We start from the raw sequence: 12,339 nt of genomic DNA on the forward strand, positions 1-12,339 counted from the left end.
GGCTTCTGTGACCTTTGTCTTCTTTTCTCCTGATTTTATCATATGCTACTACGTCATAGAAAATTGTCCCTTAAAACTGTGTTTTATGCTGAGGATCGTCTTAGAAAAGACCAATGTGCTCTAAATAAGAGTTGATATTCCATGGCTACCTCAGAATAGATAGGGACAAGGAGATTTACAGAGAAGAGTTCATGGTAAAGTTTTTTTGATACAACTGGGAAAATCTCAATCAAGAAATATCTTGCTATGGTATTTTCTCTTTCGGTTCTATTAAAATGCACATAATAATAATATACTATTGATGTTATATTATAACTATCCAAATGTAATTGGGCTCACTCTGTCCAATCATTTCACATATATGATTTATGTTACATATAACGGAACTCCTAGTAAGTGTGTTTACTCATGACATTTTAATTGGTAATGACACTTTGGCTCAGAGAGAGGAATCAAATTGTAGAGTCACTGTGTGACCCTGTCATCATTTAGGGGACCCCCTACATTGTTATACGGCTTACAGTTTGCACTGCCACAAAATGAAAGAGTATGAATTCCAATTCAAGGTAAACTAAAGGTAAATAAAGAGTTAATGTTCTTATCCACTTATAGCCAAATTCATTCATTTTAGGGACTTTATAGAAGGGAAAGTCCTTTCTCTTTCATTTTGTTCAAAGTATGTCCTTTTATCCTAAAGTTTATGTCATTGTGAACTGAAGCCTTTTGAAAATAAACCCTGTGTCTTAAGCCTCTAAACTAATAGGTTGTTTGGTTTAGTACATGAAAATCTACAGATAGAAACCAATGGAATGATGAGGAAGTGAGGGGCAGGCAGGGGCCAGGAGAAGAGTTTATGTGATTGCATCTCTCTCCTTTCTTTTCTTTGTTGAATAAAGATAAGAATCTGAGAGGAATGACTCAGCAGAAGTAAGTGAGAGAAACACTTCAGAAGTTGGTTGCTAAATAATTTTACAGTAGAAATGATTACTAAGCTAAAATGCCCATTGATAATGTTCACTGAGAAAACAGCCATGGAATTCAAAATGTGCTAGAGACACAAAGATTAGTGAGATGAAGACCATGGCCTCTAAGGTTTGATGTTATATCACTAGAAATGATGTTATATTACTAATAGCAGAGAAATTTACAATATTTAGGAAATAATGAAAATTGAAACACACTAAACAGATGTTTATTTTACCTGTGTTACTTTTCTCTGAAAATTTCCCCTGTTTATTTCATTGAATAGTTATTTCATAATTACTTTTAACTGTAATTCCTTTAAAAAGAAAACAAAAACTTCCTAAAAAGAGGTTTGAAAATTCAGGTCTCTCCTAGAGTCTTGAATTTCAGGAAGAGTCTCTCTTTGTACCTTGAGCTTAAGACTGAGGTATTCTGTTATTAAGGTGTTTATCCATTCCTGTTTGCCTGGAACATTCCTAGTTTATTCCTGTTGTCCTAATTGATGTTCTGTCTAGTTAGAGGTTTCCTTTCAGCCTCAAAAATATCTTTGGTTTGCAGCATGTGCCATCCTAAGGGAATATTTATACTTAAAAAGGTTTGGATGTTACTGTTTCTTTGCCTTATCAGGGGCATAACCTTTCAGGTTATGCAAATTTATAAAAATTGAGTATGCTTTAAATTGGTTAAAATGATAAAAAAATATGTTATGTATTTTTACTACAACAAACAAATTGAAAACATATGATAACTTTGTCTCGGTTATCTACTAAATTTGGAACCATCTGATCTCACCCCTTATACTTCTGCATGCTCATTCTACTCCAGCTTCACTAGCCTTATTTTATCCCCAACATGTTGGACATGTTTCAGCATAGGGCTTTGACAGTGCTATTCCCTTACCTAAATGATCTTCCTTGGGCCATCAGCATGGCTAAATGCTTTGTTTCCTCCAGATCTTTCATCAGTGATGGATGCCCTTGCCACCTTGTTTGAAACCCACCCCAGCCCTCACCATTTATCACACCCAACATACACAGTCTGTATCGCCTTCTTCCCATACTATTTCTCCACATGGGACTCATTACCTTCCCACATGTTACTTTTCTACTTATTATATTTATTTATTCTTGTTTGTTTCCCTCACATAAATTCCACAAGGGCAGGGACCTTAGTTTGTTTACCGATAAATTTAAGTGCCTAAAACTTCTTAGAATAGGTTCTTTTAGTTGTTAGGAAATATATGTTGAATGAAATAATGTATCCAATTTGTTTACAAATTCTGTCAAGATGGTATCTTCAACAGTTTTGGAACATTGAGATTCCTCAGTTTGGTATAGATTGGACTCTATTGGGCTTCTTAAATCTTTATAAAACACTAGAAAACCCCTTACCATATTACAAAGAGGAAGACAGCAAAACACTGGGGTATGAGCTTGAGTGTTCAACAGATTACAACAGAACAAATAAGTATATCTGTTATATACATATAAAAAGAGCATTCTGGAGAGTACAACCCAGATCATTATGGGCTGACTTTCTGACAGAGCTTTCTGTGAATCACATGCCTTTTCAGAAGTACCCCAACTTCACAATCAGTTTGTACAAATGTGTGGTTTGATTCTGGTCAATACAAAACAACAACAAAAATACAAAAAAATCTGTAGTTATTAAGGTGGTCTACTAGATGGAAAACACCTCAATTGGACTTTTTTCAAATATTATGCTGAGTCGTACATTCAGTATTTATTAATTGACAAAAGCTAAAAAAGTTTCTTTGGGATACATTAATGTGAATAACATGTCACTTCAGTTCAATAGTCCAGTTATTTTCATCATTTTTCTAAACTGTTACTTTGATGAATCCTAAATCCGTGCTATAAATATCTTTCTTTTCATTTCCAGCAAAGTTTTGTGGTGACCCTGGTATACCTGCCCAAGGGAAAAGAGAAGGCAAAAGCTTTATATACCAGTCAGAGGTTTCATTTAGCTGCAATTCTCCTTTCATATTAGTGGGATCAAGCACCAGAATATGTCAAGCAGATGGCACTTGGAGTGGTTCATCACCTCACTGCATAGGTAATATTAATTAAAGGATGATTATTCTCAGTAATTTTGTAATTACTAGATACTAGTAATGCATTATTAGTATGTATGTATTAGTTATTTTCTCTGTCCTACAAACTATAGTTGGTTAAATATGAAAAAACAAATGTAAAATATAGAAGCGATTAGAGGACTCTGAAAATGAATACGATTAAAACGTATGATGTTGTATTTAACATTTAAAACTTCCCAGAGGAACACTCAAAATAACTTTCTTTGTTTATCAACAAATTGAAAAATGAAAAAGCTCGGGCGCCTGGGTGGCTCAGTGGGTTAAGCCGCTGCCTTCAGCTCGGGTCATGATCTCGGTATCCTGGGATCGAGTCCCGCATCGGGATCTCTGCTCAGCAGGGAGCCTGCTTCCCTCTCTCTCTCTCTGCCTGCCTATCTGTCTACTGTGAACTCTCTCTGTCAAATAAATAAATAAAATCTTAAAAAAAAAAAAAAAGAAAAATGAAAAAGCTCTTAGATTAATAGCATTAAGTACTAACATTTGTATATATTCTTATGATTAATGAATCATAGTCAAATGATATTAAACTTGCTCCAAAAATTCATAAAAAAGATACATTGATGGGGCACCTGGGTAGCTCAGTCAGCTATGTATCCAACTTTTGAACCCAACTCAGGTCTTAAGTTCAAGGTCCTGAGTTCAAGCCCCGCACTGTGCTCCATGCTTGGCATGGAGATCACCTTAAAAAAAAAGATACATTGATTTCAAAATGGCTCTGAGCACATTTCTACAGTCTTAAATTAATTACCATGTTTGGTAAACCAACCAAATAATCTGCCATAAAACTAGTCAACTCAGACACTACTAGTTTCACCATTTTTATACCTGAATCTCCTACAGGTTTCCATGACAAATGAAAATAACTAAATCTTGTTTCTGGAAAAACTCTTACTTCTTGAGGGGAATATTATCCTACCTGAGATTATAGTTTAGCAAAGTGCTTGAGCAAACGTCTTATATTTGTGTTCTTTTTTCATAGCCTTCATTTTTCCTTAACTATTTTTATCCACAGAGTAAGTTGGATATCAGTTATGCCTTTATATTAGAAGCGTTCAGATTTTAAGAATTGCATAATTTGTGTATATTACAGTACACCTGAATAAGATTAGCAGGCTTCTGTCCATGGGAAGACGCTATTAGATTTATACTCTTTATTATTACCCATAGTCCTTTTCATTAAGCTCCAGATCACTTAAAATTGTTTTGTATGTGAAAAATATACATTTAAATATCAGTAAAAATTTTAAAGGAATATTATGCTTATAATCTTCATTTTTAGAACCCACCCGTACCTCATGTGAAAATCCAGGAGTCCCAAGGCATGGATCTCAGAACAATACATTTGGTTTTCAAGTGAGTACTTTTAAAAATATTTCTACTCAGTATAAAACTAGATCAAAAGGCTTCTTTGATCCATGTGCATATAATTGTGTTGGTAGAAACAGAAAACATGCTTATATCTGTATTCATAACTGTATAAAAAAGGGTAAAAGGCAACAAAAGCTTGGAAGTAAAAGGAAATTAGGAGAAGAAAAATATGGCTTAAGAAAAGAGCCTAACTGATCATAACAATAAAAGAAAAGAAAAATTGAAGACAGTTGTGAGCATAGGAAAATCCATAAGTCATAGCTAGAACATAAGAGAGGGCTAAGTAAGAAGAAATGAGGGAATGAATGGATGAATTCTAAAGGTGGATGTGAGAGAGTGAGGAAAAATAAAGATAAAAGAGGTTATTTTGCAAACATATAAAAATATGGTTATTCAACAAAGCAATTAGACTAAAATATGTCTATCTTATAATGTGTATATAATACTAAAGTATTTTTAAACATTTCCACGGACATGGGAAATTTCTGAGAAAATAATTTATCCACAATTGCTGGATTGTTACATTGGAATTCTTCAACATGCCAAATCATGTGGGGCTGACTTTCTTATTTTCTCTTTTTCTAATTTAGATTTTATGTAGAGATTCAGCAAGTTTTTCATTACAGGGACCTTAAGGGAGCCAAAGTGCATACTCACTCCATGAGGAAATAGCCAATATACTCATTACCCAATTGCCTTATGTTGCAGACTTTTCTAAATTCTACTATTTCGTGTGAAATTCAGTGGGAACTTGAAAAACATCAATTTCTAAAGAAAGTATTCATCAAAGGTGCCATATTTTTGTTGCTAAAAATAGTTTCCATTTATCTACAGTTCAGGCACAGTATGAACATTGATTTGATAGCATTTCCAATTCTTCCAGTTTGCCTCAGGGCTGTCTACATAATATAAAAGTATAAAAAAAGGTGAAAAAAGGTGTCTCAGTCTCCACTATATTGGTGTTTTCAGAAAACTTTAGATTCATATCTTTATAAAATGTTTTATCAATTGATCTAAATCCTGAAAAATGGACAACTCATTAAAGAGAATTAGTCCTCATCATATAGATGAAGAAACTGGAACAGAACATGACTTGGCTTTGATGACCAAGCAATCAGTAACAGTGTCCTGAGAGAACACAGAATTGTGATGTTAGTGTTTGTGCACTGATTCAGGTGATTTTCTGAAGAGTGTGAGTCCTTTCTAATACATACCCTTTGAAATAATGAGAATGGAAATGGGTAAGAATGAATTTAGTACAGTCATCCAATGAAATGAATAGAATCATTTATTCTGCATTATAAGAATTCTATCATAACCATTAAAAAAAGGTATCCCAAAGTTAATCTAACCCTAAAAGTATATTATTTGACAATAAACATGCATTGGATCATCATATTCTACTCAGATAAATATGAATAGACTAGAATTTCAAATATGATAAATTTTATATAATTACATTAGTCTTTTTTAAAAGGGCAAATGATATACTGATTATGTTAAATTAGGGACTTAGTTTGTGTGTTTATATGTATATATATACTAAATACATTTACTAAAACTGTATGGAGCCAATGGAAATTTTAAAAGTTTATGTAATCCTAACTTATATTAATGTATTGGTACATTCCAAATAGGATTCTGGAAAAACCATTTTTATTGGTTGAGAAAAACTTTTTTTTTTTTAAGATTTTATTTATTTATTTGACAGATGGAGATCACAAGTAAGCAGAGAGGCAGGCAGAGAGATACAGGCTCCCTGCTGAGCAGAGAGCCCAATGTGGGACTCCATCCCAGGACCCTGGGATCATGACCTGAGCCGAAGGCAGAGGCATTAACCCACTGGGCCAACCAAGCGCCCCAGCTGAGAAAAACTTTTGCTTGAAAGTTAAGAGAAGCTATTTGAGATAGCTTAAGTCTAAAAGCATTACAAGCCATGTGCAGGTTTGTCAAAGACCCCAAGGAAAGGGATGTAGGAAAGACCTATCAAGCCCAGGATCTAGCAACTGGACAGTAGGACTCAGTCTTTCCCACTACCCTGTTTGCCTACTTTGTTTTTTCTTTTGGAAATTGGCTATATAACAAAAGCTGCATTTTTCTATTTATCTTTCAGCCACATAAAGAAAATAATTAATTGTCTCAATCTCAGTTCCAGATTTCTAGAGAGAGAATCAGAATGTCTCAACTTTTGTACCTACATCTGATTTGATCAGGTGACAACAGTGGCTTAAATAAAATTATAGCTGTTAAGAAGTTGACTTCTGAGAGGGACAAGAGAAAGGGGAAGGTTAGGAATTACACAAGCACTCAAATCATTTTCTTGGTGTTTTTCTTTAATATGTTTATTCACTCTTTTTCTATATAGATTTATATCATAGATTTTTGGACATAGATATTATTACCTGTTGCTAGAGATGACAAAAACTCTCATTTTGAAAAAAGTACTCAAAGTAATTTCTGTTATATCCAAAATATTGTAAGCTGGAATAATGTTTGGCTAAAGATAGATTGGTAGTGAAGGAAGTAGCTGTCAAAATGATTGATCCAACATCTAGATTAATTATGGAGTAAATGCCAGACACACGTATTTCACTGACTGCTCTATCATTCTTTAAATTGAGCTGTGAGTTTGGAGGACACATCATTAGGAGTTAGGGTATGTTACATTAAAGTTATTATAGTTATGAAACGTCTTTAATCTGACTCTAGATCTATAATGCCAAGACATTGAACAGTAAGATTTTTAGCGCTACCAAAATAAAGATGGTGATGATGTATGATTTTCAGATTATAATCTCCATTAGTACATAAGTACATTGAATGAGACAAATATGCCACATAGTGATTGATTGCTTTTAAATGATGACCATGACATGAATTTTAAAACATAAATCAAGTGTTCTTAATTAAAATATGATAATTTTTGATATAAACTCATAGGATATCTTAAAACTTAATTTTTCTAAGCCAGCAACCTCAGGGCTGATACTGATGCTCAGTGAAATTTCCTTGCGTCTTATCTTAAGCGTATGTTTTCTCCCTTCATTTTTATGATCCTGCCTTTCTACATCGTTTTATTAATAAAAATCTATGTATGCCTTTTATTAGAAGCTACTTCATTTTTTCTTGGGTAAAATGTTTAGTGTAAACACATAGTAAAAAATACAAATAAAAAATGGTTGTTAAAATATACTACAGAGGAAGTATATAAATTGGGAACCCTTAGGTTTATATATATACATAAAATATATGTATGCTACATAAATATATATTAAATATATTTTATATGTGATGTTAAAAATCAGACACAAATAAATACAATGATGAAAATTCTAGGAAAGCAAAAGTCATTTGCTATGAAATATCATGAAAAAGAAAGATCTTACTTAGAATATTCTAAATTTATACAAAATGTGTATTATGCCTTGATTAGCTATCTAAGCTTCATGGCTTAGGAACTGAGATATAACATTTAAAATAAAGAAATAAAAAAAATAAGTAGTTTAAGAAGATAAATTATATTTACTAAATAGACATGTCTTATAATTTTATAATGCTTTTGCACAAAACATACTAATTGGGTCCAACTTAAAGTGATTTTTATTCAAACACTGGCTACAGTTAAAACAAAATAGAGAAATTTTAATTCCTGATATAAAAATAATATTAAGTATTTTTGCATTATATATAATTAGTTATATAAACAGAGCACTTTTATTGGCAATTATTGGTGGGAAAATTGTACATGAATTATTTTCCACAAATTTTTTGAATTACATAAAGGAAAATTATTTGTTTCTACAAATATGCATGTTAGAAGCTAATTTAGAATCAGAAGGACCTCTTATCACAAGTTGGAAAGGATGAACAACTATATGTAAAACATAATATTAAGTGGTCTTATAACTGGAAAGGCATTTATTAGTCCACTGATATTTGGAGAAAATTTTGCTAATTGGTTTAACTATAATAAACACTGAACAAAAAATTATTCAATTATTAAATTTGTTAATTTCTACATATATTAGATATTTAGTATAAGTATTTGTGACTCTGACAAAAATAGTTAGTACATAGCTATTCGTGAACTTGAAAAAATAGATAAAACACATTTAAATAGATCTTACTTCTCTGGCATCTGATTAATATCTAAAGCAGTATTTATGATGACTTCGGAAAAGTTTACAGAAATAAACAAGGAAAAAAGTCTTACAAGTGAAAAAAAAGGCTATGTAATCCAACCTATTTCTTATATCTTACTAATAACATCAAGTCTTAATGAAATAGCCCAAATGTACCCTTCAAAGAATAAACAGTGATTTAGCTTCCTATGTAAAGTATGGCTGGGATATCACTCTTCTTTAAGAAACTATAGACGTGTACCAATGTGGATATTCCTGGGAAGTCACTCTCCCTGGACTCTGTCCAGGTGGTGTACAGGGAATAAGGCTCTGCCCCATGAAGTACAGTCCCTTTCCACGACGGAGATGAAGCCAGGACTTGAATCTGTGCCTGCTTATTCCTACAGCTTCTCAGAATCCTCTGGACTATGACCGAGGACACAAACCGTGCAGGAAACCGCTCTCTAGAGCACCCTCTATCTGGATGTAGGTTGATGGGAAAGAAAAACCTTTTATTGGCGGCCGTACTCTACTGGATTAAGCTCTTGCCTACCTTGTTTCTCAGTGATTGCTCAGGATTGCAAATAAATTGATTTGAGGAGAGAAGAGGAGCCTCACCTAACACTGGCAGTTAACCCTTATCCTTTTGGGTCCTTTATTTGGCAAAGAGAGTTGGCAAAATGAATGATAAATGCTATTTTATAAGATATGCCTGGAAGTTTGGAAGCTTGGGCACGTTTGACCTCTTTTTCAAACTACCCTTTATACTAAATTTGGGGAACAAGTTCAATGTTCTGTAGGACAGGTGACCACTGAAATATGAGGTTACAGACAGCACTGAATATGGGCCTGTCTATTAAAACAGTCTGGTCCTTTGACCCACAAAACCCAAAGATTCCAGAATGCCTATAAGGAGAAAATTTGTCTTAAGGAAATTAAGATACTACCTGGTCTTTTCTACTGTTCTCAAGTAAACTGGGTTTTCTAACTACATAGAAAGGAAGGAAGGAAGGAAGGAAGGAAGGAAGGAAGGAAGGAAGGAAGAAAGAAAGAAAGGGGAGACTATAGACACGTTAAGTCTTTTTAAGTTAAGTAATCAAATGATTTTGTCATTTGTCACTAAATTATTCATCCTCATTCCTTCAGTAGATCTAAGATTTTCAAGAGTTCTTTGTGCACACGGGTGAGTAACATAGTCCCTAGTCTAGAGAAACTAACCTCTGATATGTGGGTGATTTCATAGGATAGATGATAACATTGGCAACTTTGAAAGTTGCTAAGGGAGCACATAAAAGAAAGTTCTCCCAATCTGATGCTGTAGGGAAGTCTTTCTAGAAATGTCTAAGATAAATCTTTTAGGGTAAGATCTAGAGAAAGACATTCTATGCAGGGCAAACAGCATGAAAATATGCATGCATAAGGGCATTACAAAAATTCAGTAATATATGAACACAATTTGAGTAAAAGTAAATGGTCAGTGATGAAGTGAGAGAGATGGCCCATGGTCAGGTTATAGGGGCTTTTATCTGTCAAGTTAACATAATGTAATTTTATCATAGTAAAGATTTTAAGAAGGAGAATGCTAAGGTCATACTTCCATGTTGATCACTCTGACTTTATTTGACAGACAGATCACAAGTAGGCAGAGAGACAGGCAGAGAGGAGGGGAGGGAACAGGCTCCCCGCCAAGCAGAGAGCCCGACTCTGGGCTCGACCCCAGGACCCTGAGATCATGACCTGAGCCGAAGGCAGAGGCTTAACCCACTGAGCTACTCAGGTGCCCCCTTTTTTTTTTTTTAAAGATTCTAAGATTTTATTTATTTTGATCAGTCTGACTTTATATGGAAAATAAATTTAATGTGTTCAACACTGGAATAATGGAAACAAGTTAGAGGATTATCATAATTATAATTATGATTATTGTAATTATGACAGTAGTTCTCAAAATGTCATTGCTGACCAAGCAGCAGCAGTATGATTTAAGAACTTGTTGGAAATAGTGTCCCCTAAATCTACCCGATCAAAAACTTTCAAGGGAGGCTCATCTATCTGTGTTCTGGTGAGTCCTCCTGATTATGGTATCTGCTAAAATTTGAGAACCAAATCTGTAGAAAAGATATTGAGGACTAAAGCGGGATATGTAAGTGGAGAGACGAAGGGGGACAGTTTAAGATTTAGGAAGTAAAATGATCAATATCTGTTGGTACCTGAATGCGTGGAGATTTATGGGTAGAAGATGGCAACCATTAACTGAGGTCTATGGTAAAGTAGGATTGCTGGATTGGTAGAGGTAATGGGTTTTGTAAAACTGGTTTGACTGAAGTACAGAACTGCCAAGTTTACATGATCAGTCATATAATCTAGTCCATATGAGAAAGCCAAAACATACAATGTCATATTGCATAACTTCAGAGTATGTGAACTGTGTGCCCTGGAGCACAATTTGAAGGATTTCATTTATGTTGAATACAGGGTGAACAGAGCTCCTGGAGTTGAACAGTGTAGTGTCCCTGGGCAAAATGGGTTGTCAAGGGCATAAGAGATCTCCTCAAAGCTATCATGAGAGTGTCTTGGAAGACACAGTGTAAAATAACTGGAAGAATAAAGGTTGCTGTGAGAGAGTGACAGTTGGAATGGAGAGTCTGTGGTATAGCGTAGCTCTGGGTAATAGTGAGAATATGAGAAATGGTAGCATTTAGCCACTCTCAAGGTCCAAATGGAATCTTGGGTCCAATTCTGTCACTTTAAGCTTGGTCTCCTACTGCTCTGGGAGGTGGGAGTAGGAACTAATTGAGAAGGAAGGAAACAGGGTATTTGTGAAATGTGTTAAGAGGATTACTGATCATTCTGAGACTCCCGTTACTGGGACCGCTGAGATGGAAGATACTAAATATTCCTCACCTTGTCCTCCAGCAGTAATCATTTAATAAACCCTGATGATTTCTTCTTGTAATCGTAGTTTGAGTAAACAACATCCTTCCCAAGTCTACTGCCACAGGTTAATTCAGCTTTTATTCTTTCAAATTTAATAGGGTAGTGCTGGCTTCATGATTATAATTACTGCTGGTCATTCCTTTTGTTTAGTAGTTTCTTTACACAGTGGCTAATTTAATTTTCAACACAGATTTTACTTTCTCGGAGAGTTTTAGTAACTTTATGTTTTTATTATAAAACGATTTCAAATGCCTTAGCCTGCCATTTAAGACCCTTCAGAAGCTGTTCCTACATTTATCTTTGACTTAATAATTAAAGTTGGAATTTATTTAAAACCTAAGTGCCATCCCTGAACTGAGCAGATTATATGTCCTATTTCATTTAATGCTTAAGACAAATCTCAAGACAAGTAATATTATCATCTTTATTTACAGATTAAGTCTCCAAGAGGGGATATAACTTATTCAAGCAAGATCAGTTTCAGAGTTAAAGCCACATACACATTGCTCTGGGGTCTACTTTCTTTTTGTTGTAGCTCACTGCTTCCCACTTTACCCTCCCCCAAACCCCTAAAGTCCCAGCTCACTGTGTGAACTCTTCATGCCAACCAATCAAATGTACTTTTCTCTAAACTATATGACACGTATTTTAACCTTCATACATTTTCTCACCATGTTCTTATCTTTTCTACTTTTATATCAGTTGTTCTCAAACTTTATTGTTCATTTAACAAGCCCTGGAGGGCTTGTTAAAACACAAACTGCTGGTCCCTGTTCAGAGTTTCTGATTCAGTGGGTCTGGGATAAGTTCCCAAAACATGCATTTCTAAAAAAGTTC

At 34.2% G+C, this 12,339-nt stretch overlaps 1 protein-coding gene and 1 non-coding gene across 3 annotated transcripts in view; both read left to right on the top strand.

Annotated features, from left to right (window-relative positions):
- The window catches only part of CSMD3 (CUB and Sushi multiple domains 3), a 1,244,673-nt gene that overhangs the window by 1,207,453 nt on the left and 24,881 nt on the right, over nt 1-12,339 (top strand). For both annotated transcript variants that reach the window (XM_059165746.1, XM_059165745.1), the window contains 2 exons: nt 2,866-3,039; nt 4,359-4,432. In XM_059165746.1, coding sequence (XP_059021729.1) covers nt 2,866-3,039; nt 4,359-4,432 — 248 coding nt within the window. The remainder of the gene's footprint in view (nt 1-2,865; nt 3,040-4,358; nt 4,433-12,339) is intronic.
- Nucleotides 8,830-9,030, top strand: LOC131828422 (small nucleolar RNA SNORA73 family). The gene has a single exon (XR_009352431.1). It is a non-coding gene; the product is annotated as a small nucleolar RNA SNORA73 family (small nucleolar RNA).

The sequence above is a fragment of the Mustela lutreola genome, chromosome 3, assembly GCF_030435805.1.
Source record: "Mustela lutreola isolate mMusLut2 chromosome 3, mMusLut2.pri, whole genome shotgun sequence".
Taxonomy (NCBI): Eukaryota; Metazoa; Chordata; class Mammalia; order Carnivora; family Mustelidae; genus Mustela; species Mustela lutreola.